Raw genomic sequence first — 25,164 nt, forward strand, 5'->3', positions numbered from 1 at the left:
ATCATGCTTTTTGTGTAAAGTCTAAGAACACTGACCAGACATAGATCTCTAAGAATTTATCCTGTTTTTTCCTAGAAGTTTTAGTTTTCTATCTAAGTCTGTAATCCATTTTGAGTTAATTTTTGTATGAAGTATGAAACTTAGGTTGAGGTTCTATTTTTCCCTATGCCTGTCCACTTGCTCCAGCACCATTTATTGAAAAAGCAATCTCTCCTCCATTGAATTTTTTAACCTTTGTCAAAAATCAGTTGGACATACTCATGTGGGTCTAATTCTGGTTTCTCTAACCTGTTCCATTGATCTATATATCTGTCTCTCCATCGATACCACACTGTTTTCATTACTATAGCTATCTAGTAGGTCTTAACACTGGATAAAATGATTCCTCCTATTTTATCCTTCTTTTTCAAAGGTGTTGTAGCTCAGTTAACATTTTTATTGCGAATGTTTTGAACTCTTTATCTGAAAAATTATTTGTTTTATTATTTTTTCAGAGGTTTTCTCTTGCTCTTTCAATTTTGAGTAGTTCCTCTGCCTTTTCATTTTGCTTAACTTTCTCTGCCTCTATGAATTTAGGTGAAACAGTTATTCCGGCCTTGAAGTGGCATTCTTATGTGGGAGTGTCCCTATACAGACTAAATGTGCCCAGTGCCTTTGGTGGGAGGGCTGGATTTGATGTAGATGCTCGTCACGTCTTTCCTCAGGGTGTGTTGGCAGCTATCACCTTGGTAGGGGGTAGGGCTGGAGATGGAGGGCTAGAGCTGATGCCAGGTGTGAAGTGGGACTTCCTCTCTGCTTAGTGGCCATCACTGCCTTGTCAGGGTCATGGTCTGATCCCAAGTTGCTGGAGCAGAAACCCTGAGGGCCGGGCTCAAGCTGACTCTGTTCCCTTAAAGAGTCTGTTTTTCCCTCTCCCTGCACCAGGGCCTTTACCCCAGAGGGGTGTGCTGAAGCATGTGGGGCCTGTATGTAGACAGAGGTTCAGTGCACGGCCTGTATAGGCACCTGGTACTCCACTGAGATGCAGCCTTGGGTGTGAATCCCCTTTGTCTCTCAAAGCCAATCACTGAGCCCTGCCTCCGCCACCCCTGCCCTATTGTAGAACCACTCTGCAAGTCCGGCAAGGACCTGCATGGACTCTCAGCAGGCACTGGCAGATTAGTCATGGTAGAGGGGCCTCTCTCAGTGATCTGGGTGGGTCCTGGTGTGCTGCCTGAGTAAGCAACAACACTGGCTACCGCTGCCCACCTGGGCTCCTCCCCAGGATGGGTCACCTTTGTGTCCCATGGTCTAGTCTTTTCCCTGGTCCTGGCTGCCGCAGATCCAGTACTGCACTGTGGTGTGGAGTAAGCAGGGACAGAGCATTTGTTCAGGTTAGGCTGGGAAGTGGACCGAGGCAGTCACTGGCAACCTAGCAGCCACTAGGGTAGACCTCTCTCTGCCCTGCCTTGGGAGCTGGTCAACACATGCATGCTCCTCCTGAGCGGTATCCAGGCTTCTCCAGCCTTTCCATCTGACCCAGTGTTCCTCCAACCAGGCACGGGGGCCTCTCCTCTGAGTAGGACCCCAGAACTGGGATGCCCGGTCTGTAGCTTGACCTGCTCACTCCACAGGTCCACTCTCGTAATCTCGTTTTTCCTCTGAGTCCCCTTCTAGGGGTCCAGGTCCTGAACTAATCACTTTTCTTCCTTCCTACCTATGCGTGTACCTTTCTTACAGCTTTGGTTGTATAGGAGTTCTTCTACCAGTTTCCAGTTAGTTTTAAGTGAGAATTATTCATGGGGGGATGGGAGTTCCATGTCCTCTTACTCCATTTTGATTTCCCATCTTTCAGATTTTAAATCCTTCAGATTTTAAAATCCTGGGATACGTAAATAAATTGCGCAAAAATGTGTATACAAAGACATGTCAAATATTTACCCACATTTTTTAATGGACTCATACTAGACATAGTTATATAACCTGCTTTTTCTGTTAGCAGTGCATCATGAACATTTTTCTTTGCTAGTTAGTGTACCATTATGTCATTATTTTAACAATTACACAGTATTATGTTATATGAAGTTGCAATTTATTTTACCACAATTATGGACAATTCAGTTGTTGCTAATTTTTCTCTGACATAAAAACTGTGCTCTGACCATCCCCATACATACACTTTCACACTTGTAAAATTACTTCTAAATTCCCAGAAGTAGAATTGCTTGACCAGAGATTTTGTGGGTTTTTAAGACTTTTGATGGACATGTCTTTTTGCACCATGTAATTCATAGGAATGAATTAATGGGAGAAATGTTACACCAAGTCAAGGAAAGGAGGAACCAGAAATGGGAGAATTGTCAGAACTTTCCAGAACCCCCTCAAGTCTCACCTGCTGCCTGGGTTGAAGTTGTATGCACTGGCCTTTTATGTTTATTGAGTTGCCTCCATTTGCCTACTTTTAATAATTTTCATGTTCTCCTGAGCTTATGATACACAAAGCAGCCTCTTCAAAAAGAGAATTTCTGTGGGGAATAAAAAGCTGCGTAGGCACCCACAGGGTAGAAGCACAGGTTGACTGTCTTCAGTGTATTGTCTAGATCCATAGACTTAGAATCACACCGTATAGCCACCAGACAGGGAGTTTCCACTGTGACTCATTAAGGCTCCCTGGAGGTGAGAGCAAGGGTTTCTGTTTTCATTTTTCTCCAGATTTTTCTTTCAGATCCTTCTCAGCTGTATTTAGCTCTAGTGAGACTTGGGGGACCTTTCGCTTTACCACGTCTAAAGTAGGACTAGAAAAGAGGAGGGAGAGGATTTGAGAAGATTCAAATGAGAGATGGATGTTCCCCACAATAGAACAAAGCATAGAAGAAAGAACCAGGCTTCAAATGCAAGGAAGGTTAAGAGAGAGGAGGGAGAAGCAAAATGGGGGACAGTTTTTTGTGCAGGGCAGCTCTGGACTGTTTTTGAGGCAAGAAGGGAGTTTCAGTTGTATCTTTCTAATAACAAACCAACATGGCTTAGGAAAGTGACAATTAATGCAGCTCTTTGTTTTGGCCCCAATTCTGCCCTTCCTTTTTTCCTTTTGAAAATGTTGCTTGACTACATCTTACTGATTTTTTTACCCTCATGGATTTGGTATTATTAAAGCTTCATTATAAGAGTAAGAGAATTATGGCTAAAAATTCAAAATATCAAAAACTTTATTTTTTTAATGTAGATTCATTCAAACCCATTTTTATGGGTTAGAGACAGGGTAAATGTAATTCTGGGAGGAGCCAGGAACATAAGGAGTCAAAACAATTACTTTATCAGTCATTGATCTCTCAAAATGATCAGCTGTTTTAACACCATGTACTTACAATCATAGTTCAATGTGATGAAGTTTCTGTACATTTTCTTTGAACCCTTTGTCCATTTTCAAGTTTAAAGTATGTCAGTTATCTAGTCCTTATCCACCCACTATGGACTTGTGGTTAAGAACGTGCACTCCAGCTAGAGTCACACTCCTCTGGTCTGAATCCTAGCTTCACCTCTTACTGACTGTGTAACTTTGGTCAAATTTCTTATACTCTGGGCTTCACTTGTCTCATCTGTTAAATAGGGATGATAATAGTAGCCACATTAAAGGGCTGTTTGTGGATTAAATGAGAATGTATGTATGTATAGTGCTTCACGTAGGAAGCCATATAAATGTTAACTATTGTTGTCCTTATCTCCTCTATCATTTCTGGACATCAAAGACAGAACCACATTTTCCCGTAATCCTGCATAAGGCCTATTAACCCTAAATCACCTGGCTGAAGGAAACCATAATAAAAGATTTTAATATCATCATTTCCTTTCTTATCACCAGAACAAAGATTTCTGAAATATAATAAGCGGTAGCATTTGTTGTGCACCTGCTAATTTCCAGACACCACACTAAGCCTTTTTGCATCACTTCTTTTAATTACCTTCACAGCTATACAAATGAGGACTTGTATTTCATCTCTTTTACAGATGAGGTTTCAGAGGCTTAGGGAGGTTATACTGGGGTCACACGGCCAGTGCATGGCAAATGTGAGCAGAACCAGGTCCTACTTAAGCTTAGGCTCCTTACTACCGTAACTAGATATATTACGCTGGCCAGAGTTATTAGGACTGGCGTTCTTCAGTAACAGTAGTCGTTATCCAGAGTAACACAGACTCAGGTGACCAAACTGGCCACTCACGGTGGCCTCAGCTTACTAAATGTTGGGTTGACCAAACAGTTCATTCGGTTTTAAGTGAAAATAAAAGACATTTTTCATTTTCACCAAGAATATTATTGAACAGTGTATTCACTAACGGAATGAACTGTTTGGCCAGCCCAATATCTCCATGCTAAGCAGAACCATTACCTCACATGGACCAACTGGGAACTGTAGGACACCATGGTCGTCATCCAGCTGCTGGTTTACCAGAGCAAGGAGACGTCTTTAAAGTCAGTCAGCCTGTACCCCTTACTTGATCAGGCACACGTTGGAATGTCCACCACTATAATCTGCATCAACATTTTTATTTGGGAAAGTAAACAAGCAGGACTCCAGGGTACCACGCATACATATTCTGATCCACTCCAGAACCGTGTTAATCCAGGTCTCAAGAGACAGCGGGTCAGAACACAGCTTCTTTCCTCTACACCCAGCTAGTTGATTTAAGGTTCTTTTCAGAATCAACAGTGAGAGGAGGGAACAGATGACTGAGAAATTGAAGAGCCCCATCTCAGATAAACCATCAGAGTTCTTTGGAAAGCTCAAAGTGTTTTTACTAACATCAAAGAATTAGAATCACGGACTTCAGAAAATTTTAGCAAACGCCATGAAGCTAAGAGCTTGAACAAGGAAGGGGAACCTTGGATCCACTCTTGGACATTCATGAACGTTGTTCTGAAAAACAATCCCGTTATGGGACTATATGTTATGGGTATGTTTAAGAGTGGAGTGTTTACTGTTTTTGAGAACATGTATCAAATTAGTTTGGAAGGCAGGTCAAATAGCACTGCTGGTTATCGCTCATTCTCTTCTCTGCCTTGTGTTCCCTGATAAATAAACCCCTATTATTTTTCTGTTTTATTTGGAATTAATCTTTCTTTGAACTTGAAATATACCAGGATTTCAGATACATCATAGGAAAATTAAGTCCCAGCGGTAACCCTGCAAAGTGCGAACATTCAAGTTAACATATCAAAATGAAAAATTATTTGATAACAAAATGTTGATTTTTCTTAACTTTTTATTTTATATTGGAGTATAGTTGATTAACAATGTTGTGTTAGTTTCAGGTGTACAGCAAAGTGATTCAGTTATCTATTCTTTTTCAAATTATTTTCCCATTTAGGTTATTACACAATATTGAGCAGAGTTCCCTGTGCTATACAGTAGGTCCTTGTTGGTTATCTAGCAGTGTGTATGTGTCAATCCCATACTTCCAATTTATCCCTCCCCCCACCACCTTTCCCCTTTGGTAACCGTAAGTTTGTTTTCTGTCCATCTGTTTCTGTTTTTCAAATAAGTTCGTTTGTATCATTTTTTTAAGATTCTAAATAGAAGCGATATCATATGATATTTGTCTTTCTCCATCTGACTTACTTCACTTAGTATGATAATCTCTAGGTCCGTCCATGTTGCTGCAAATGGCATTATTTCATTATTTTTATGGCTGAGTAATATTCCATTGTATATATGTACCACATCTTCTTTATCCATTCCTCTGTTGATGGATACTTAGTTTGCCTCCATGTCTTGGCTATTGTAAACCATGATGCAATGAACATTGGGATGCATGTATCCTTTCAAACCATGGTTTTCTCTGGATATATGCCCATGAGTGGGATTGCTGGATCATAGGGTAGTTCTATTTTTAGTTTTTTAAGGAACTTCCCATACTGTTCTCCATAGTAGTTGTACCAATTTACATTCCCACCAACAGTGTAGGAGGGTTTCCTTTTCTCTGCACCCTCTCCAGCATTTATTATTTGTAGACTTTTTGATGATGACCATTCTGACTGGTGTGAGGTGATATCTCATTGTAGTTTTGATTTGCATTTCTCTAATAATTAGTGAGGTTGAGCATCTTTCCAGGTGCCTCTTGGCTATCTGTATGTTTTCCTTGGAGAAATGTCTATTTAGGTCTTCTGCCCATTTTTCGATTGGGTTGTTTGTTTTTTTAATATTGAGCTGCATGAGCTGTTTATATATTTTGGAGATTAATCCCTTATTAATTAGTCGGTTGCATCATTTGCAAATATTTTCTCCCATTCTGTGGGTTGTCTTTTCATTTTGTTTATGATTTCCATTGCTGTGCAAAAGCTTCTGATATAATTAGGTCCCATTTGTTTATTTTTATTTTTATTTCTATTACCCTAGGAGACAGTCGAAAAAGATATTGCTGTGATTTATGTCAGTGTTCTGCCTATGTTTTCCTCTAGGAGTTTTATAGTATCAGGTCTTACATTTAGGTCTTTAATCCATTTTGAGTCTATTTTTGTATATGCTGTTAAAGAATGTTCTAATTTCATTCTGTTACACGTAGTTGTCCAGTTCTCCAAGCACCATTTATTGATGAGACTATCTTTCTCCATTGTATAGTCTTACCTCCTTTGACATAGATTAATTGACCGTAGGTGTGTGGGTTTCTCTCTGGGCTTTCTATCCTGTTCCATTGATCTATATTTCTGTTTCTGTGCTAGTACCGTACTCTTTTGATGACTGTAGATTTGTAATATAGTCTGAAATCAGGGAACCTGATTCCTCCAGCTTCGTTTTTCTTTCTCAAGATTGCTTTGCTTATTTGGGATTTTTTGTGTCTCAATACAAATTTTAGGATTTTTTGCTCTAGTCCTATGAAAAATGCCATTGGTAATTTAATAGGGATTGCATTGAATCTGCAGATTGCCTTGGGTAATACAGTCATTTTCACAATATTGATTCCTCCATCCAAGAACACACTAGATCTTTCCATGTGTTTGTGTCCTCTTTGATTTCTTTCATCAGCATCTTACAGTTTTCAGAGTACTGGGCTTTTGCATCCTTAGGTAGGTTAATTCCTAGGTATTTTAGTCTTTTTGATGTGATGGTAAATGGGATTGTTTAACTTCCCCTTCTGATGTTTTGTTGTTAGTGTATAGAAATGCAACAGATCCTGTGTATTAATTTTGTATCCTGCAACTTTACCAATTCATTGATGAGCTCTAGTAGTTTTCTGGTGGCATCTTCAAGATTTTCTATGTATAGCATTGTGTCATCTGCCAACAGTGACAGTTTTACTTCTTCTTTTCCGATTTGGATTCATTTTTCTTCTCTGATTGCCATGGCTAGGACATCCAAAACTAAGTTGAAAAAAGAGGTGAGAGTGGACATCCTTGTCTTGTTCCTGATCTTAGAGGAAATGCTCTCAGCTTTTCACCATTGAGAATGATGTTAGCCGTAGGTTTGTCATATATGGCCTTTATTATGTTGAGGTAGGTTCCCTCTATGCCCACTTTCTGGAGAGTTTTTATAATAAATCGGTGTTGAATTTTGTCAAAAGCTTTTTCTGCATCTATTGAGATGACCATATGGTTTTTATTCTTGTTGATGTGGTATATCACACTGATTAATTTGTGGATATTGAAAAATCCTTGCATCCCCAGCATAAAGCCCACATGATCATGGTATATGATCCTTTTAATGTATTTTTGGATTCAGTTTGCTAGTATTTTGTTTAGGATTTTTGCATCTATGTTCCTCAGTGTTATTGATCCTGTAGTTTTCTTTTTGTGTGACATTTTTGTCTGGTTTTGGTATCAGGGTGATGGTGGTATCATAGAATGAGTTTGGGAGTGTTCCTCCCTCTGCTATATTTTGGAAGAGTTTCAGAAGGATATGTGTTAACTCTTCTCTAAATGTTTGATAAAATTTGCCTGTGAAGCCATCTGGTCCTGGACTTTTGTTTGTTGGGAGTTTTTAAATCACAGTTTCAATTTCAGTACATGTGATTGATCTGTTCATATTTTCTGTTTCTTCCGGGTTCAGTCTTGGGAGACTGTACCTTTCTAAGAATTTGTCCGTCTCTTCTAGGTTGTCCATTTTATTGGCATATAGTTTGCTTGTAGTAGTGTCTTATGATCCTTTGTATTTCTGTGGCTTCCATTGTAACTTCTTCTTTTTCATATCTAATTTTATTGATTTGAGCCCTCTCCCTCTTTTTTTTGATGGGTCTGGCTAAAGGTTTATCAATTTTGTTAATCTCAAAGAACCAGCTTTTAGTTTCATTTATCTTTTCTATTGTTTCCTTCATCTATATTTCGTTTCTTTCTGATCTTTATGATTTCTTTCCTTCTACTAACTTTCTTTCCTTCTACAAACAAAACTTTGGGTTTTGTTTGTTCTTGTTTCTCTAATTTCTTTAGGTATAAGGTTAGGTTGTTTGAGGTTTTTCTTGTTTCCTGAGGTAAGATTGTATTGCTATAAACTTCCCCCTTAGAACTGCTTTTGCTGCGTCCCTTAGGCTTGAGATTGTTGTGCTTCCCTTTTCATTTGTCTCTAGGTATTTTTTTATTTCCTCTTTGATTTTTTTTTTTTTAGTGATCCATTGGTTGTTTAGTAGTGTATTGTTTAGTCTCCATGTGTTTGTGTTTTTTACAGGTTTTTTTTCTTGTAGTTGATTTCTAACCTCAAAGTGTTGTGGTCAGAAAAGATGCTTGATATCATTTCAATTTTCTTAAATTTACTGAAGCTTGCTTTTTGGCCCAGCATGTGATCAGTCCCGGAGAATGTTCCATGTGCACTTGAGAAGAATGTGTGTTCTGTTGCTTTTGGATGGAATGCTGTATAAATATTAAATTCATCTGGTCTAATGTGTTGTTTAAGTCCTGTGTTTCCTTATTTATTTTCATTTTGGATGATCTGTCCGTTGGTGAGAGTGGGGTGTTAAAGTCCCCTACTATTATTGTGTTACTGTCGATTTCCCCTTTTACGGCTGTTAGCATTTGCCTTATGTACTGAGGTGCTCCTATATTGGGTGCGTGTATATTTACAATTGTTATATCTTCTTCTTGGATTGATCACTTGATCATTATGGGGTGTCCTTCCTTGTCTCTTTTAACATTCTTTATTTTAAAGTCTATTTTGTCTGATATGAGTATTGCTACTCCAGCTTTCTTTTGGTTTCCATTTGCATGGAATAGCTTTTTCCATCCCCTTGTTTTCAGTCTGTATGTGTCTCTAGATCTGAAGTGGGTCTCTTGTAGACAGCCTATATACAGGTCTTGTTTTTGTATCCATTCAGCCAGTCTATGTCTTTGGGTTGGAGCATTTAATCCATTTTAGGTAATTATCAATATGTATGATCTTATTGCCATTTTCTTAATTGTTTTTGGTTCATTTTTGTAGGCCTTTTTTATTCCCTCCTTTTTTGTTCTCTTGTGATTTGATGACTTAGTGTTGTGTTTGGATTCCTTTTTCTTTTTTGTGTGTATATCTACTGTAGATTTTTGGTTTGGTTACCATGAGGTTTTGATATAGCAATCCATATATAAACAAGATTGTTTTAATTTCCAGTGCGTTTCCAATATCCTGCAGTTTTGCTCTCCTCTTCTCATGATTGCTGGTTTTGATATCATATTTGTGTATGGGTAATTTCCTACTTTTACTATATGTTTGCCTTTACAGGTGAGCTTTTCCATTCACAATTGTTTCTAGTTGTGACCTTTTCTTTTCCACCTAGAGAAATTCCTTTAGCATTTGTTGTAGAGCTGGTTTGGTGGTGCTGAATTCTCTTAGCTTTTGCTTGTCTGTAAAGCTTTTGATTTCTCCGTTGAATCTGAATGAGAGCGGTGTTGGATAGTCTTCTTGGTTACAGGTTCTTCCCTTTCATCATTTTAAATATATTGTGCCACTCCCTTCTGGCCTACAGAGTTTCTGCTGAGAAATCAGTTGATAACCTTATGGGAGTTCCCTTGTATGTTATTTGTTGCTTTCCCCTTGTTGCCTTTAATATTTTTTCTTTATCTTTAATTTTTGTCAATTTGAGTACTCTGTGTCTCGGTGTGTTCCTCCTTGGGTTTATCCTGTATGGGACTCTCTCTCTGTGCTTCCTGGACTTGGGTGATTTGTTCCTTTCCCAGGTTAGGGAAGTTTTCAGCTGTTATCTCTTCAAGTATTTTCTCAGGTTGTTTCTCTCTCTCTTCTCCTTCTGCGACCCCTTTAATGTGAATGTTGGTGTGTGCAATGTTGTCCCCTAGACTGTCCTCATTTCTTTTCATTCTTTATTCTGTTCCATGGCAGTGATTTTCACCATTCTGTCTTCCAGGTCACTTATCTGTTGTTCTGCCTCACTTATTCTGCTCTTGATTCCTTCTAGTGCATTTTTCATTTCAGTTATTGTATTGTTCCTCTCTGTTGGTTCTTCTAGGACTTTGTTAAACATTTCTTGTATCTTCTTGCTCCATCCCTCCATTCTTTTTCCAAGATCTTGGATCACTATCATTACTCTAAATTATTATTATTATTATTTTTTGTGGTACGCAGGCCTCTCCCTGTTGTGGCCTCTCCCGTTGCGGAGCACAGGCTCCGGATGCATGGGCTTAGTGGCCATGGCTCACGGGCCCAGCCACTCTGCGGCATGTGGGATCTTCCCGGACCGGGGCACAAACCCATGTCCCCTGCATCGGCAGGCGGACTCTCAACTGCTGCGCCACCAGGGAAGACCTGAATTCTTTTTTTGGGTAGATTACCTATTGCCCCTTCACTTAGTTGTTCTTCTGGGGTTTTATCTTGTTTCTTCATCTGGGACGTTTCCTCTCCTGTCTCATTTTTTCTCTTTCTGTGATTGCAGTTTCTGTTCCACAGGCTGCAGGATTGTAGTTCTTCTTGTTCCTGCTGTCTGGCCCCTGGTGGATGAGGTTGTCTCAGAGGCTTGTGCAAGTTTCCTGGTGGGAGAGACTGGTTCCTGCCCACTGGTGGGTGGAACTGGGTATGTCCCTCTGGTGGCCAGGGCCGTGTCAAGGGGTGAGTTTAGTGGGCAGCTATATGCTCAGGAAGACTTTAAGCAGCCTGTGTGCTGATGTGTGGGGCTGTGTTTCCTGCCCTGTTGGATGTCTGGACTGAGGAGTCCCAGCACTGGAGCCTCCAGCCTGTTGGGTGGGGCCAGGTCTTGGTGAGAAAATGGTGGCCTCCCCAAGGGCTCACACCAATGAGTACTCCCCAGAACTACCACTGCCAGTGTCTTTGTCCCTACAGTGAGCCACAGGTACCCCTGCCTCCACAGGAGACCCTCCACTACCAGCAGGTAGGTCTGGCCCAGGCCCTTATGAGGCCACTGCTTTTTTCACTGGGTCCTGGTGTGCACAAGACCTTGTGTGTGTGTGCCCTCCAAGAGTGGAGTTTCTGTTTGCCCCAGTCCTGTGGAATTCCTGTGATGAAACCCCGCTGGCCTTCAAAGCCAGATTCTCTGGGGGCTCCATCTCCTGTTGCCAGACCCCCAGGCTGGGAGCCTGACATGGGGCTCCGAACTTTCACTCTTGTGAGGACTTCTGTGACAATTATTTTCCAGTTTGTGGGTTGCCCACCCAGTGGGAGTTGAGCCCCTCCTACTGGCTCATTGTGGCTTCTCTGGCTTTGGATTTAGGATAACCTTTTTGTTAAGTTCCAGTGTCTTTTTTGTTGATGGCTTTTCAGCAGTTAGTTATGATTTTGGTGCTTTCATAATTAGAGGTGAGCTCACGTCCTTCTACTCTGCTATCTTGTCTCCACGCTGTTGTTCCCAAAATTCTGATTTTGTTGACCTACATGTCAGAGCTATTCCATGCATTATCTCAGCTAATCCAGGGAAGGTGCCATCGTCCTTACACAGAGGGTGAAGCAAGGGCTCTGAGTAGTTGGTTAGTGGACCTCAGTCTGCTTGGGGAGCTTTAAAAGATGCCAGTGCTCAGACCGCATTCCAGACCAAGGAAGCAGGAACTCATAGTGGACCTCACAATTTGGTATTTTTCAAAAGTTACCCTGGTGATAAAAATGAGTAGAAACAGGGGTTCTGACCTGCCAACATGCGTCCTCTTGAGCTTTTCACTTACCTCTTTTCTTCTCTTCTAAAAATAGGTGTCATTGTCTCCATTTCTTTTTCAGGGACAGTTTTTATGGGCAGAAATTTTAAGTGTTTTTCCCTTTTTCAGTTTTTACAACTCCTCTCCTAACTGGTCATTATTTCAGTCAAACATCAGTAATTCCCTGATCTCTTAAACTTCACTTGGATGCCAAACAAGGTTTCTTTTTGTTTGTTTGAGCCAGTGAAGCGAGTATGTGTATGTAAGTAAGAAAGTGTGGGTTTCATATTTACTGGGGTAAATAAATATCACAACCGAAAGCAAAAACTTGTTTAAGGTTCTTAGTGACAGAGGAATTAGTACATAAATAAAATTTCCATTTGAATTCTCAAAGAGGGAAACAAAAAGTGCATAGAAAGAGAGGAAAGAATAGAGAGGAATATATACGTTGTTTAAGCAAAGAGGTCTGCCTTTCAGTCACTAGTAAAATTAGGGCCATAAACCAGATCTCTAATGTCTTTTTATGACTTAGGTTATATGGAATTTTCAAAATAAAAATCTCTTTGATTTTAAGAATAATTGTATGTTCTACCACATTTTTATTTTATTTTTTTTGCGGTACGCGGGCCTCTCACTGTTGTGGCCTCTCCTGTTGCGGAGCACAGGCTCTGGACGCGCAGGCCCAGCGGCCATGGCTCATGGCACCAGGGAAGCCCTGTTCTACCACATTGTTAAATACCTAGGACTATAAAGTTAATATGTCTTTAAAGGGTGTTATAACTCCCCAGAAGTTTAGAATCATTACAGTAACTCACAATTCCAGACCACTTATGGCTTCTCTTGGGATCTGGCTCTGTTGTATTATAAAAACAATTACTGGGGTTTCCCTGGTGGCGCAGTGGTTGAGAGTCTGCCTGCCGATGCAGGGGACACAGGTTCGTGCCCCGGTATGGGGGGATCCCACATGCCGCGGGGCAGCTGGGCCCGTGAGCCATGGCCGCTGAGCCTGCGCATCCAGAGCCTGTGCTCCGCAACGGGAGAGGCCACGACAGTGGGAGGCCCGCGTACTGCAAAAAAAAAAAAAAAAAAAATTACTAATATTGAGCACTCATAATTGCCTGGCCCTATTCTGAGCGCTGTTCATGTTAACTCATTTCCCTCAAAACCATATTAAAGTAGGTAAGCTTCTTACCTGGCAAGTGAAAGAGCCAGAATCCAACTAATTTAAGTAAATTTCACTCTTTCCTTGGCCTTTTATAGTTGCCATGCTGGAATGGGTTTTTTTTTTTCCAAAAAAATTAAGAGTATAGCACAACTTGAGAGTGGGGGACTTCATGGTCAAGCAGTCCCAGCCCCTCCACCAAGCTGTTTTATGAGCAAATGACCACTCTATCAGAGGGCATCACTGTCTCTAAGAGGAATCAGCTGCTCCTTACTTCTCAATTAGCTGCTTTCCTGAAACTCAAACATCTCTTCCTGCCAGCAAGGCCCCCCCCAAACTGTGGGCACTGGGAGTAGTAGCTTCCATTTCCATGCCTGAGAGCTGTGGTTCTTGAATCTTGGTGGAAAAGCTAGGCACCTCAGGCACTTATTAAAATGTGTATTCCTGTATCTTTTTCTCGGAGAGTCTGATTAAGTGGGTGAAGGGTGGAGCCCCAAATTTTCATTGTTTTTTTAACTAGGCTGTCCCAGTATTTCCAGTGCCAGTGATATGCACACTTGATTGACATGATACACAGTATCTGAAAGTCCTCACTGCCACCGGTTAATGCATGGCTACACTCACATAAATGGTCGTGTGATTTGAAGTAAGAAACCTTGCCAACATTTCTTACCTATTTTTAAGAGGTCAAATGACCCTGCGCTGTGTGGTTCAACTCCATAAATATTGCCACAGTTTCATCACTGGCAAGATCTTCAGGTCTAGAGATCACTTTGACCGTCTCATCTAGGTCATTTATTCTTTAAAATGAGATATCGTCATCGATTAGTCAATTTGAAGCAAGGTGGGTGGTCATGTACAAACGCCTGCAAAAAAGAAAAAATCCCACCAAAATCATATATATGAATTTAGTCTCTTGATGTATTCTGTGTACCACCCAAACAGTAGACTTAGGAAACCAGAACCCCCCCCCCCCACCCCAGAGAGTGTCTTGCCCAAGAACACACTGACAGAAGAGCCCAGAGGGTCCCCTTGATGAGACTTCTCCCACGAACGCAGCAGGAAGCTCTGAACCACCTGGTCTGTCCCCTGCGTCATCAGTAATCCACAGGTGATGGGAGGCGGCAACCATGCCTCCGTAGCAGGCTGGGCTCCAGTCAAAATCTGCTCCTGAGCGTGAAGCACTTGAGAGTTGCACAGCTGGCCCCCAGCACATGCAGAGTCAAGACGAAGATAAACCACGTGGGATGGTACTCTGGGTAATACGTAAACCCTTCCTGTGACCTGCAGGGCTGTAAGAACTATTTTTACAGAAGAGATGTTTGAGGCTTAGTCTGTGTGTAGCAATAAAGTTTAAGTTCAGTTAGAAAATCATTTCTGGAGGAAAGGGGAGTGTGTTGATATCTAATCAATATCCCTGCATATTGACTAGATGACTTAGCCGCCAAGGTTAGATGCCGAGAACAATTATGTCCTGACTGTAACATATGGCTTAATTCCCGCCACACTGCATCCCAAACAAATCTTCCCTGTCAGTGGGTACCAAGGGGGCAGGACCAAAAGTCTAAAACTCTACGACTAATTTAAAATGTATTAGAATTCAGGGGGCGCGGGTTTGATCCCTGGCCAGGGAACTAAGGTCCTGCATGCCTTACAAGGTGGCTAAAAAAAAAAAGAGTATAATTTTAGCGCTTGCATTTCCGTCAGGAAGTTTACAGGGGCTGAGCAAAGGGCTCAGAATAGTGACTAATCCATGTGTCCACCCCATCGATATTTGCCAAGATTATTCCTATTGTGAATCTTATTACATAATAAAAGACATTGCAAACAAATTATAATATGGCTGAGCAATGAACAGAACTGAAGTTTGAGAATAAAGATGTTTATAAGGAAGGAAAAATATAAAAATAAAATTCATTAGAATTCAAGGTGGGAGTTAGAAGCAAAAATTACTATTAGAATACTAACCTGAAGTATATATGTAGGTACAGCTATACACACATATGTAAATGATTATCAACATAACTTAGTTTGTACCAATCACAGTGGCGATCGGATTCATACATGTTTGTATTTAACGGGCCAAGTTCTGAATACGCTCACGCCATGTCAATAGTCCTTGTTGGGACTTCACTCTGGGGAATGGCATTTGAGTGGCTTTTGCCTTGTTTAGCCATAGCAGGTTGCGGGCTTGGCATTCAGGGTCAGGCCTGGCAGGGCCTCGCCTGCAGTCTGTGGTCCGCTGCTCTGTGCACTAAGCAGCGGTGAGAGAAGGTAGTTTGGGGAGATTCCATCACACTTCATTTGGAAGTCAGAGTTGTCTCTGTTGCAGTTAAGGCTGATGGTTTGGATTTACTTGTGTTCCTACAATTTTTTTTACCCATCTTTTGAATTGAAAAGCAAAGGTCTGATGTGCAACCCAGGTAAAAAAAAAAAAAAAAACCTCCCTGATTCAGACGCCCAAACATGTTTCATTTATGTGAGGAGCTAATCGCTTTGGCAACTAATTTTCAGAGAATCCAAAGAAAGGCATTTGTAAACAGGAACCTATTATTACAAGAATTCTCATGCGCTATTCACATTAATAGGCTATTGAGAAATGGCTTAAGGGAGAAGTCCCTGCAGACCCAGGAGGGCCCAGTACATCTTTGAATTTGTGCCTCACTCCCTTCTGGGGCGGCAGCAGAGATGCCATCCAGAAAGTCCAGGGTTTCCGAGTGGAGATGGGGCACCCAGGAAGTCTAGTGTGCCACACACTGCGTGCCGGGGGAGGTATGCATGCGTAAGCTGTGGAACATGCCAGGTCCCCGCCCCTGCAGCATGGCGGGGAAGGCACTAGCCTCCGCCAGCAGCCACGCCAGCGCAGAATAACATCTCAGGTGATCCTGAGCAGCAGCTGAGCTGTAAGTGGCTTTCTCCTGCTTTAGACTCTGTTCCTTTACTTTCCTTGCTGAGCTGTCTGTCTGTCCTCGAAAAGTCAAAGCAAGATGACTTCATTGTTTTTGAGGCTGCTGCTATGTCAGGTCCTAACAACTCTTAATAATGAACAGCAAGAGACCGTGACGATGGTCTCACTGGGCTTTCACTCACCGGCCTCTGTTGTGATGGTCCTGACAGGGCTGCGGTGCGTGATCACGCATGCAAAAAGGCAGCACCCGTCCAGCAGGACGGGTTAGCAAGCTGCCTATACCTGCTTCAGTCTTTGCTCTCACGGATACAGGAAGGAGCTGTTTCAAGGTTTCTGAGTGGAAGGAACAGGGCAACCTGAAATGGACAGAGGCAAGGAAACCTTTAGCCTTCCTAGGAGGGGCAGTGAGGTCTAGGGTGAGAATGGGCTCTGAAATCAAACAGATTTGGTCTCAGAATCCTTGCTTTGTTGACGGACACCCTGTCCAAGAGGCAGACTGTCACAACATCGCTGTTTCCCACATTGTAAAAGCGGAAATAGTAACATCTACTCTATAAGGTTGATAAGAGGATTGAATGAAAATATCCGTGTAACGTGTAGCACAGAGTAAGCAGTCCGCCTCTTTATAAAACAGTAACTAAAATCTGCTTTCCGTCACAGACAGGTCAGGATCAGGGAGATGGGCCCTCAAGGTTAACCAGTTCCCTTTCAGAAAGAATGTGACAGCACAGATCCAGTAGCTTCTCAGCACCCATGGTAAAAGCATAAGAATCTACGGGCTGATAGAAACGTACGTGCTTTACGTATCATCCTCATTGGAAGTGGCAACGAATAGCAACAGAGGGGAGAGAGTAATCCAGATCGCACACAACTACACGCATGCTCAGAGCATAGTGCCTTGTGGTAACAGCGTACCTGCCATTGCTGGCTTCGCAAACGTGAGTGCAACTTGACAGTTACTAATATCTACTCTAAACCGACTGTGCAACATATTTTGCAGAGGTAACTGAAAGGACTTTGATACCAGTAACTAGGTGAGCATAGAGAAAGGAAGTTGAATATCTTACAAGTCCTGTTCACATTCTTAATAAAGGGAGCTATTTCAGATCCAGCGTCAACTTGTAATAGATGGATCTAGGCAGCTCCATTCACATTGTCTTCCCAAAGCACCAAAAGGAGCTACTCTTGCTTTGTACAAAGAAACGTTAGCATTTTACATATGATAGCTCAATTTAACAAAAGCACTCTGAAGTGGGCATGACTATCCTCATTTCACAGATTAGGAAATTGAGTCTCAGAAAAATGAAGTCACCTGCCTGGGGTCACACATTCCGCTGTGCAGGCAGAATTCCACACCCTCTGAGTCGGGTTTGCACTAAGCCCCGGTGCTCTACTCAGCAAGTGTCAGTCAGTCTTGTCCTACTCCCTGTAGAGAAAGGAAATGTATGATTTTCCCAGCTTCAGAGAAAAGATGCATACAGGATTACTGGCGAACAAAGAGCTTTGAGGATGGCCATTAACGTGCCAGGCCAGGGAAGGGTGAGATGGAACGATGAACAGCATTTGCATGAAGGCAGGAGGTGTGAGCTCAAGCCTTAACATGGCTGCTTCCTTGCTGGGTGATGCTGCACCTCTCAGAGCCCAGTATCCTCACCTATAAAGTTCCCTCTCCTCATAGAACTGTTGTCACCATCAACACAATAACATAGGTGAATCTGCTTTCCTGTTTGTAAGGCTCTAGGCAAATGTCAGTTGTTATCATGGGTCAGTTAGTTTCACTTCCACCACTGACTTGCTCTTGAATCTTTGGAAATATTTCCTGAGCCCTGAACCTTCTCATCTATAAACTAGAGCTGATGATACAGCAGCCTTCAGTAATACCCTTCAGCAGCCGTTCTCACACTTCATTGACCTAGAATCTTTTGGCATGTTGTAAAAACATGTTCCCGAGTCCCGGCACTTATGATCTAGCATGGCCGGACGGAGCCTGGTAATATTCATTCTTAAGAAGGACCCCATCTGATTCTGACGTAGATAGGCCGTGATAACGCTCTGAAACATGCCTCCCTGCAAACTCAGCGTTACAAAGAACCGTGGTATCTGTGGGTAAAGAACTTGACCAGGGTCACCTATAAGTCAGCAAGTCCTGATACCTGGATCCTGTCGTTCTGACCACACGACTGGGACTCGAGGGAACATCAAAGCTCTGTCCTGGTCACGGGGTCTCCATCGATGGTTTGATTCCAGAGTACGCAGCTGAAGCTGCTGGCACTCCACAGACCTCTTTGAGTGGCTAAGTGTCATGGCCTTTTTCCTCTTCCTCCACAGACACATTTGCAAGCAAAGTGGCCGCCACCCAGGACCAGTACGCAGATGCGTCCATAGGTAACGTCACGGGCAGCAACGCAGTGAATGTCTTCCTGGGAATTGGCGTGGCCTGGTCCATCGCTGCCATCTACCATGCAGCCAACGGGGAACAGTTCAAAGTGTCCCCTGGCACGCTGGCTTTCTCCGTCACTCTCTTCACCATTTTTGCTTTCATCAATGTCGGGGTGCTGCTGTATCGGCGGAGGCCAGAAATCGGAGGTGAGCTGGGTGGGCCCCGGACTGCCAAGCTCCTCACATCCTGCCTCTTTGTGCTCCTGTGGCTCTTGTACATTTTCTTCTCCTCCCTGGAGGCCTACTGCCACATAAAAGGCTTCTAAAGGAACAATCAGATGTAGTAAATTTATATATATATATACATATATATACATAAAAAATTATGTATAACGAACAGAAGAAACTGACATTTGTCATGTCCACTTACCTGCTGATGGAATCCAGCTTCACGAGCAGACTCTGTACTAGGGCCGGAGTGAGAAGGCATCACCTCCTGTTCCCAGGGGCGTCGTCAGGTTGAACCAGGCGTGGAGGCAGGGCCATCTTTGCAGCTCAGCCTCTGAGGGCTGTGTTCTCTCCGGGTTCATAAATCGTAAAGTCTTTGATTTGTTTTCTGTTTGTTTTTGCTTGTTTGGGGGGTGGGGTTGGGGAGGTAGTTGATGTTAGGTTTTTGTTTTGGTTTTTGGGGGGAGGATCAGGGTTTTTGCTTCTCTTGTGGGAGGTGATGACCAATCTAAATGCAAATGGGTTTTGGGTAAAAATGGAAATCATTAAGATAACGCTCCCTTCCCCCAAGCATTTAAAAAATTATTTTGGATTAAGAGAGGAAATGGGCATGGAAGAAGAAAGAAGCATGTCTTCACCATATAACTAAATTGCATGCGCATCTCTGGGATGGGAGCAGAGGTGAAGCTGCCTCCAGGAAGAAACATGGCAGCTGGAATGGAGCCCAGAAAAGTCATGGTCCTAGATAGAGTCTGATAGTGAAAGATAGGCCTGGCACTCTTGTTCACCAGGTACAGGAACATCGCGCCTAGATTCCCAGGAACATGCAAAATCCTTTCTTATCTCTTTAGCCCTGGACTGTGATTAGGAAGGCCCTTATATTCTGGTGTTCCAGCCCTGCTAAGCCCCCAGACCCCCCCATCCCAACCCTCCTGCTCACCTCCCCTCATACAAACAGGAAGAATAACCCCCTTCCAAAAGCACATCATCCTTTTCCACTTGCATCAGTGTGTGTCCCAGTCCCACGTTGCTCTTGCCTGGGATCGCCCGTCAGTTTTGTTTGCAAAAGCATCCATGGCCTGCACACTCCTGTTCCAGTCATGACCGAACATCTGCTCCTCCTTCATGGGCCTGTTTGGGAATGTTGTTGTGATACCTGTTACACAGTGCATGGATGAAAAACAAATACAACAAAACCAAGCGTCTCTGTACATAGTAGAGTATAGCACATACCGTTCTCCCATTGGGCAACGTTGATTGATGGGTCGTTGAAGACATAAGTGAGTTTTCTTTTCACCTGAGTTGTAACTTTTGTGTTGTTATTGAGTTTGATTAGGGATAAAAGGAGAAAATGGCTTATTCATGGATTGCATGTTCATTTCTAAGAAGCAATAACTGTTACATGGGAAGTTAAAGCTATTGAGAGGACAGTAGGCAAAGTATCTTCATGGAAAATTAGCCACTTGGTACACATCAGAGCCTCAAAAACTCACCTGTTGGTTCAGGAAGGCCAAGGAGAAGGGCATGTAGAGAAGGGGATGCGTTAGATGTGCCTGAGCTTTGAAAGCTTCCATTCCCACAACACCCCTGCCCCCAAAGTATTTATTTCACATCTGCTCTGTCTGGCACAGACGGTAGATAGTGCTGGTTTGTTCATTTTATTTTTGTATGTAAAAGGCAATTTGGAGCCGTTTCTTTCACCATCCAGACCCCTCTGATTGTATCTGCAGTTCCTGAGGAGGAAAGAAGCCGTGGTGAGCAACAGGCCTTTAAAAGTGTATCTTCTCTACTTAGGACTAAGGAGGAAGCAATTAAATGGGATGATGAGTGCCTCCCAGGAGCATTGCCCTGGGAGATTTTTAACGCTGGAAAAGGAATGGCTCTTTCTGTTTCACAGTATCAGAGAGGGTGGATAAACCCAACATTCCAAAGCCATGAGTCCACGAATGAGGTATAAATGGAACGACTTAGGTCCCCTCTCAGACACTTCTCTATCCATAAAGAATCCCAGGCCGGAGACACCCCTAAGCCCTCTGTATTGATTCAAAGATCCTTAACTCTCAACAATTTTAATTTGTATTTTCTTCCACTTAATCATCAGGCTCATTCATCATTTAATAAACATTGGGTGACCGAATGAATAATTAAATGCTGGTTACCCACTCAATATGCCAGGTACTGTGCTACCTCCTGGGGACTAAACCATGGACAAGACAGCCCAGATCCCTGCCCAGAGGGGGTTAACGCAGTCACATGGAAACAGTCTGATCTTAGGAGAAAAACACAATTCTGAAACCCTCTTGTCTAAACATCTAAGATTGTCTTTAACTGAGACAGTATAAGGCATAGGGTACGAAAAGCAGTCTATGTATCCTTAGCCCGTCTTGCAGATCTGCACATCTTCCCATTTTAAACCAAGCAAGGCAATTGTGCTGGTGATCCAATCACTGAGAAGGCCCAGTTAACCCCAATTTTTATCTTTCTTGGACAGCAGTGCTTTTCTATGCCCCCCACGGCTCTACAATTTCTCCTATCTCTTGGAGCCCCACCCCTACCTGTCATGGCCCAACATACTGGTGGCCTAACTCCTTTGAGGGCAAACTCTAACCCTTTATTTTTTTTTGAAGAGTTATTAAATAGAAAGCTAGCCTAGGAACACCAAGTAAATTGTCAAGGGATAGGAGTTGTTGAAACATCAGAAAGACCTTGCCCTCCTTTCTAGCCATATTTGGAATGTTAATAATCCCACAGCAAATTTTCACAAAGGACTTTAAGAAATCCTTGCCATTGGTCAACTTCAAAGCTTTTTGGTTTGTTTGTTTGCTTTTTAAATTTTCATGTTTTCGAGACAATATGATTCTGGTTGTTCAGGGTTGTATTAGGAATTATAGTCGTGTAAAATTCTTTTGTTTGATTATTTTGTGTGTATTATGCACAGCTTGGGGGGGAAGTGCACTAATAGTGCTGTTCCTTATAAATGGTACACACTATTGACACAGACAAATAAAGTTTCTAATTGTTTCTGATTTAATCACTAGCGATACAGCATATTCTGTATGGAATGTTTTCTCTCTTCTCATTGTCATCTACTTCATCTTTTGCTTTCATGTTTTGAAGAAATAAAGACCGAAAAGGTATTATTGTGCAATTGGTATCCTCATCCAAAAGAAAGAAAATAGATGCCCAGTATTCGACTTGGCAAATGTCAACCCTTTGCTCACGCATTGTTTCCTTTTAATGTCCCAAAGGAGCACAGGGTCAGAATATTGAGATAAATGATACTTTATGCATCTCATTGTCTTTAAATTTTTCTTTAGAATTCCTCATGTTATTCTTTAGAATTCCCATATTATATCCATATATGGTCATACACAGAACACTTTCCTATGGGAAGGTAATTTTCTTGGATCAACAATTAATGTGTCTCCTGGGACCCAAGCTTTGGTTTAACACAGAATGAGCAGCCAACGTCTACTTCTTTAACAGCAAAAGGAATAATTCAGTGACCAGAGTAGCCTTGCCTGTTGAGCAACTCTTCAGCAAAATGCCGTGGCCCAATGATTCTAACCTCTTATAAGCTAATTTTAGTCTTTCAGAGATTCCGATTCAAGCCTTCCACCAGTGAAGGTTTTTGGAGTTTGCTTTTGTGGCTCACAGCATAAACACACTCAGTTTTTTCTTCTTATAATTTTTTCTTATAAAGCATGCTGTCTTCAATTCTGCAGCTATTCTGATAGGTGGCTCTCGTCCACAATGAGACTTCCTGATGCAATACCTTCCCCCGCAGCGGTCTCACGATTAATGAAAGATCATTGTACACATGCTCTTGTCCACGAGGGCCTAGATTCATTGTTGATTCCGCAGCCCAGGGCCCCTGCTCCTAATCTGTCAAAGTGAGATTCACCAGTTTGGCTGCTTCCATCTGAGAACATTGTGGGAGCAATCAGAAAAATAACACGTTTCCTCTGGTAGATGATGAAGCCCTTACATTCTCTAATGGTGACAAAACTTCACTATCTCAAGAATGTAAATCAACTCCTTTAAGACTTCTTTCAGTGTTTCCTGGCTCAAGATGGGTAGTTTCTCTTTGATTATGGTTTTCTGTCTGTGTCTGATTATGGGCAGTTATATCCAGAGCAAGTCATGAGTATAGTTTCATAACTTCAAGAATACTTGGCCATTTCATGATCAACCATGTACGACACTGGATCTTACAGTGACCTAAAAATGGCACTTGGCTTTTGTTGTAGTACTCACTGCACTTGGCCAAGACATTCCAGCTGTTGGTAAAACTGAGCATTTCAATTGATAAACAAGCACATGACATAGAAGAGACATACAAAGATCATATTTCTCTTACAAAGAGAGAAAGGTGCTATGATGCGTGGCTTCATGAACTTTCATTCAGATCTACTTACAGATTTTGGTAATGGATTGCATTTCTGCTCTTCTTTCCAACCATTGTGTTCTTATCACCTCTAGCCACATTCGTTGTCTTCCACCCAACATACGTCAAGTGTTGGTCGGTCCTGATGATATTTCACCTGCAAAGATAGCATAGGAAGGGGAAACAATTGTAAGAGACATTTAATTTTTAGAACTTAACCGAGCCATGGTTAATCATCTCCCAAAGCAGAGAATGTCTTACCTATAGGAGGAGCAACCACTAAGTTGGGGGGACTCCCAAGGGAGAGAGTGCTTCAGCATTCCAGCCAATGAGAAATGGGTGAGTATCTAGCTGTGACTTTTTCCCTGCCAAGATATCCAAACAGATGCATTCAGAGGCTCTCCCAATTTCCATTTTGTCAAAGGTCCTCTCATTGACTCTCCTATGGGACTTTTAAATCAGTGGTCATTGTATAAATTATTTTCATTGATTGATTGATTTGTAGAACAGAACATTATAACTTCAAAAAAGCAATATAACTTTGTAGTTAGAATTATGACCCATGTCTTGACAGGAAGAATTGCTTGCCCAGAATTGCCTGGTAATCAATGCAGTATTTTACAGATGCTTAACCTGCTCACATTCTTTAAAATCATGCAGTCTAACCTTTTTTCGAAGATCCAGAGAGGTGTCCCCTTGGGAATATGCAATCTTAACCTTTTTTGTTCCCGATTTCCAACCTTTGTAGTTCTTCCATGGCTATTCCCATCATATTCATTACCCTTAGTAGTGTTTACTATTACCTCTCAACAATGCGGAAAAGGCTCATACTAAAAATACTCTGGTCATGTTTTATTGAAAGTGAACTTGTTATTGGAAAGTCAACTATAATGATGTTCCACCTGGAAAACAGGCATCAGACAGTGGTATCTCTATAAATGTTTAGGACAGGATTGGACCCTACAGCTACACACTGCAGCAGCACTGTTCATTTTGTTCCTCTCTGGATCATGTGCTTCATGTTTTAGTGCCCACCTACCTAGCCTTTTATTCTATATATGTATGCAGGTATGGGTCGAGGATAAAGACCCCCACGTACATCTCCAAACGTGAAGTGTGTAACCATAGAAACCCATCATATATAGCTTCCATGCCTCCAAGAAATGTGAGTGGATCAAATGCTTCTCTGTAGTTATTACATTCATGATATGCAAATGGTAGGGAAATTCACATTAGTAACCAAACACACCAAGAGAGAAATTAGCTAACGTCAATGTTACTGAGTCAATTTTGACAGTTAATGCAGAGCCCAGCCCTCCTAATTTGTTGACTGCAAAGAGATCTACCTACCCAAATCCAGTAGTGTAGAAGGGAATTAATTTACCAGAATGATTATACAGCCCTCTGTACTGGAAATTGTTTATTTGCCTGGAAGGATATGGCCCAGAGATTTTCAAAGACATTTCCCCTACACTCCCAAGTTGAAATAACCCACATTTAACTTACAGCATTTGTTATTAGACTTCTTAAAGCCACATGGTAGAGCAATAGATAAATTCTCCAAGGAGATCTTTCCTAAAAACATGAGCCTAGGTTTGCAGTGACCCATCCTCCAGTGTGAAGATTCCGTTCTCTCCAAGTGGAAGGAACAGTTTCTCTTAAATGTATACCAAATATATAACCATTTTCAAACAATTTCACCTAAAAAGACTACATTATATAAATATTTAAGATAAAGCTGATATGGCCCATGTGTCTAGTTGTGAGAAAAATAATTCTCTACCTTCTTACACTCAACATTAAAATTTGTAATTTCTTCCCAAGGAAGACATCTTAAAAGATTTTCCATTCTCATGATACTCATATAATTAAAGAACATGGCTAAAATAATCATGTGGGTGAGAATTATCTATGTGCTTGACAAGCACATATTTAAAAATGAGAGAATTAGCCAAGAGAAAATTGTTAAGATCTCATCCCCGGCTACCCTTGTCTAAGATATCTGAAAGCCATTATCCTTACAGAAGATGGATTCCCGGTTTTTAGAAACAACAGTACAATTAACACTCTCA

At 41.8% G+C, this 25,164-nt stretch overlaps 1 protein-coding gene across 12 annotated transcripts in view; it reads left to right on the plus strand.

Moving 5' to 3' along the window:
• Window positions 1-25,164, plus strand: part of SLC8A1 (solute carrier family 8 member A1) — a 443,214-nt gene that overhangs the window by 391,085 nt on the left and 26,965 nt on the right. For 10 of the 12 annotated variants that reach the window (XM_060309339.1, XM_060309335.1, XM_060309342.1 and 7 more), the window contains one exon: window positions 18,427-21,736. In XM_060309339.1, the coding sequence (XP_060165322.1) occupies window positions 18,427-18,803 (377 nt within the window). In that variant the 3' untranslated portion in view covers window positions 18,804-21,736. Of the gene's footprint in view, window positions 1-18,426; window positions 21,737-25,164 lie in introns of those variants that run through there. The other 2 variants (XM_060309336.1, XM_060309343.1) reach the window with 1 other exon arrangement.

The sequence above is a fragment of the Globicephala melas genome, chromosome 12 (assembly GCF_963455315.2).
Source record: "Globicephala melas chromosome 12, mGloMel1.2, whole genome shotgun sequence".
Taxonomy (NCBI): domain Eukaryota; kingdom Metazoa; phylum Chordata; class Mammalia; order Artiodactyla; family Delphinidae; genus Globicephala; species Globicephala melas.